At 33.9% G+C, this 3791-nt stretch overlaps 1 protein-coding gene across 1 annotated transcript in view; it reads right to left on the bottom strand.

Annotated features, from left to right (window-relative positions):
* Nucleotides 1-2515: 2515 nt before the first annotated feature.
* Nucleotides 2516-3791, bottom strand: part of LOC143638197 (uncharacterized) — a 2830-nt gene continuing 1554 nt past the window's right edge. The window contains exon 2 of the mRNA XM_077105885.1: nucleotides 2516-3784. Coding sequence (XP_076962000.1) covers nucleotides 2516-3784 — 1269 coding nt within the window. The remainder of the gene's footprint in view (nucleotides 3785-3791) is intronic.

The following is a 3791-nucleotide window of genomic DNA, read 5'->3' on the forward strand; positions in this document are numbered from 1 at the left end:
GAAAAAATTAACAAAACAAAAATTCTTTGAAAATATAAATAAAATTGATAAACACTTAGCCATGCTAATGAAAACTAAGGAGAGAGAAAACATAAATTACTAACATTTGTGATGAGAAAGAAAATATCATGACAAATACTACATAATTAGAAAGTATTTTCAAAATTTATACTCCATAAATAAAAATCATTAAAGGCACTGACAAATTTCTAGAGCAATATGATTTGCTCAGACTGAACCAGGATGAAATATATGACTTAAACAGATCAATTTCAAGCAATGAAATAGAAGATGCCATCAGAAGCCTTCCAACCAAGAAAAGCCCAGGACTGGATGGGGATACACCTGATGTCTACAAGTCATTTGAAGAAGAACTAATACCATATTCCTCAAAGTATTTTATGATATAGAAAAAAGAGAGAAGACTTCCAAAGTCATTCAATGACACCAATATCATGCTGATTCTAAAGCCAGACAAAGACATCAAAGCAAAAAGAAAATTCAGCCTCCTATCTCAATGACTCAAACCCCAAGCTGTCCACAAAAGCAACATGTCATGAACTTTGGAATGTTAAATCACATATTACTTCTTACTCAGTTATCCCCAAGTCGACAAGGACAGGATTTGTGTGTAGAGGTTCTGAGCCTGAGACACGGAGTGTGGGAGAAAGCAGTCTCTTATATAGTGGTGGGACTCTTTAACTTGATCACCTGGGAGGTGACTAGTCAGCTAGTAAGTCTCTACTCTTCCAAAATACTTGGGTTTTTCAGTATTATCCTTTCTTTCAATAGTAGGCTTATGCACACAGAAGGACCCTCACACACAAATTTGTTCATTTGTAGTTCTCACACTCCTGAAATTCATCTTTGTACAAGTGATTTGAAGAAATCTTTCCCTCTAAATTGAGTTTTAAATGTGAGAAAAAGATTTTAATATGGGAGAAAAGATTCCACTGTATTGTTCTGTCATGAGGGTACAGCCTCTAAAATCACTTTTGTTTCCAACAGATTGAAATAATTTGGGAATGTTTAACGTTGGTGCAAAATAAGAGTTCATTAATTGAAATTCATGTTAAAATTAAAAACATATTAAACTTTATTAACTAAAAAAGTTATAGTTTGAAATTAAATAAAGGTTTGTAAAGTCCATCACATGATGCCTCATGAAATATCACCTCACCAGCAATGAGGAACCATCAACTTTCTTCTGCCGTAGTGATGTTGTACTTCTGCATTGTCCATTAAAAAAAGGCCACCATGCTATGAAATATCAAGATGATATATACTTAAAAACATTTCCCTCAAGTGCTTTCAAATTTTCATGGTGAAAGTTAAAGATATTTAAAATTCTTCTTATGCCCACTAATATGGCAGACTAGAATCATACCTCACTATGTATATTTACCGATATTTTCATGCACTGGTGAGTTGTTTTCTCCTTAAGGCTTGATTGATGATATGTTTAATTTCACTAATTATGAATTTCTTTTCACAATTTTATGCTGAAGAATGATGCTCTGATTTACTACTGCAGAATGGCCTGCATTCAGTTGCAATTCAAACACAAAGCATGCCCAATTAGAGATGTTTTAGATGTATGTTATTCTTTACCTTAATCACTATTGAAAATGAACATTAATGGTGCCTCTGTACCATGCAAAGTTCTCTCTAAAATGCAGAAAATTCACCTTGAGATTTTATGTAATTATGAGGAAATAAGATGTAGTCAAAACTGATTTGATGGTGAAATTAATATCTGTTACGTACACTTTGAAATAGCAGAATTGCCAGAGAAAAATGGATCTATTTGATATAAACATACAGACAAAAAGATTTTGTCTTTGATCCTTTGAAACACACTAAAGTCGTGCAATTGTTGACTTTGCATTTTTATTTATAATACTCTAGATTAGAATATGGCATAAAATTGACATTGCCTTCGTCATTTCTAGCATGAAAATTTATATTGCTATTGTAGTTTTCTGCTTGTTGAAATAGATCCACAGATTTATTCTACATAAAAATGTTATTTTCCCATGTAACTTTTTGCAATCCCTACTGCGCATATTTTTCCAAGGCCTTTCCACCTGCATATCTTGTATGAATATAGGTAGTACAATTTCTGTGATTTGTATAAGGTTGAATCTGTATTTAAAATTTTTTCACATATTTTATGTTTTCAGTTTTTCTCATCAGTACGAATTGTCTGATATAAAATAAAATGTGAGCACTTATTAAATAATTTTTCACATTCTTTGAAATCAAACTATGTGTTTCCAGTATATATTCTTCGATGATTACACAAGTGAGACCTGTGGTGAAATGTTTTGTTACATTCTTCAACTAGATTTTTTAAAATTTTTTAGTATGGATCCTCTGATGTACAACAGAAAGTAAGGAATGAGTAAATGCCTTTGCACAATGTTCACATTTGTACTTTCTACACAGTGTGAATATTCAGATGCCGATGAAAACCTGAGTCAGAAATGAAAGTTTTGCCACAATCTTTATAATTCTAGGGTTTCTCTCCAGTATGGATTCTCTGATGAATACCAAGCTGTGAAGATCGAATAAAAGCTTTTCCACACACTTGGCATTTGTAACGTTTCTCTCCAGTGTGGATTCTCTGATGCACAGCAAGAGATGAGGAATGAGCAAAAGCCTTTCCACAACTTTCACATTTGTAGGATTTCTCTCCTGTATGTATTCTCTTATGCACATTTAAATGTGAGGAATGAATGAAGGACTTGCCACACTCATTACATTTGTGAGGCTTCTCACCGGTATGAATTCTCTTATGAATAGCAAGCTGTGAAGAACGAATAAAAGCTTTTCCACACACTTGGCATTTGTAATGTTTCTCTCCAGTGTGGATTCTCTGGTGAACAGTAAGATTTGAGGAATGAGCAAAAGCCTTTCCACAACTTTCACATTTGTAGTATTTCTCTCCTGTATGTATTCTCTTATGCACATTTAAGGTTGAGGAACAAGTGAAAGCTTTGCCACACTCATTACATTTGTAAGGTTTCTCTCCAGTATGGATTCTCTGATGTACAGCAAGACTTGAGGAATGAGCAAATGCCTTTCCACAACTTTCACATTTGTAGGATTTCTCTCCTGAGTGTATTCTCTTATGCACATTTAAGATTGAGGAACGAATGAAAGCTTTGCCACACTCATTACATTTGTGAGGTTTCTCTCCAGTATGGGTCCTCTGATGCACAGCAAGATATGATGAACTAGCAAAAGCCTTTCCACAACTATCACATTTATAGAATTTCTCTCCTGTATGTATTCTCTTATGCACATTTAAGTTATAGGAAGAAAGGAAAGCTTTACCACACTCATTACATTTGTGAGGTTTCTCTCCAGTATGAATTCTCTTATGAGTAGTAAGATGTGAAGAATTAATAAAGGCTTTTCCACACTCTTGGCATTTGTAATGTTTCTCTCCAGTGTGGATTCTCTGATGCCTATGAAGTTCTGAGGAAGAAATGAAGGTTTTCCCACAATCTTTACAATTATAGGGTTTCTCTCCAGTATGGATTCTATGATGCACAGCAAGATATGATGAACTAGCAAAAGCCTTTCCACAACTTTCACATTTGTAGGATTTCTCTTCTGTATGCATTCTCTTATGAATATTTAAGTGTGAGGAATAAATGGAAGCTTTGCCACAATCTTTACATTTGTATGGTTTTTCTCCAGTATGAATTCTCTGATGAATAACAAGGCTTGAGGTACGTTTAAAGGTCTTTGCACAATGTTTACATTTGTATGGTTTCTCTCCA

This window comes from Callospermophilus lateralis, chromosome 18 (genome assembly GCF_048772815.1).
Source record: "Callospermophilus lateralis isolate mCalLat2 chromosome 18, mCalLat2.hap1, whole genome shotgun sequence".
Classification (NCBI taxonomy): domain Eukaryota; kingdom Metazoa; phylum Chordata; class Mammalia; order Rodentia; family Sciuridae; genus Callospermophilus; species Callospermophilus lateralis.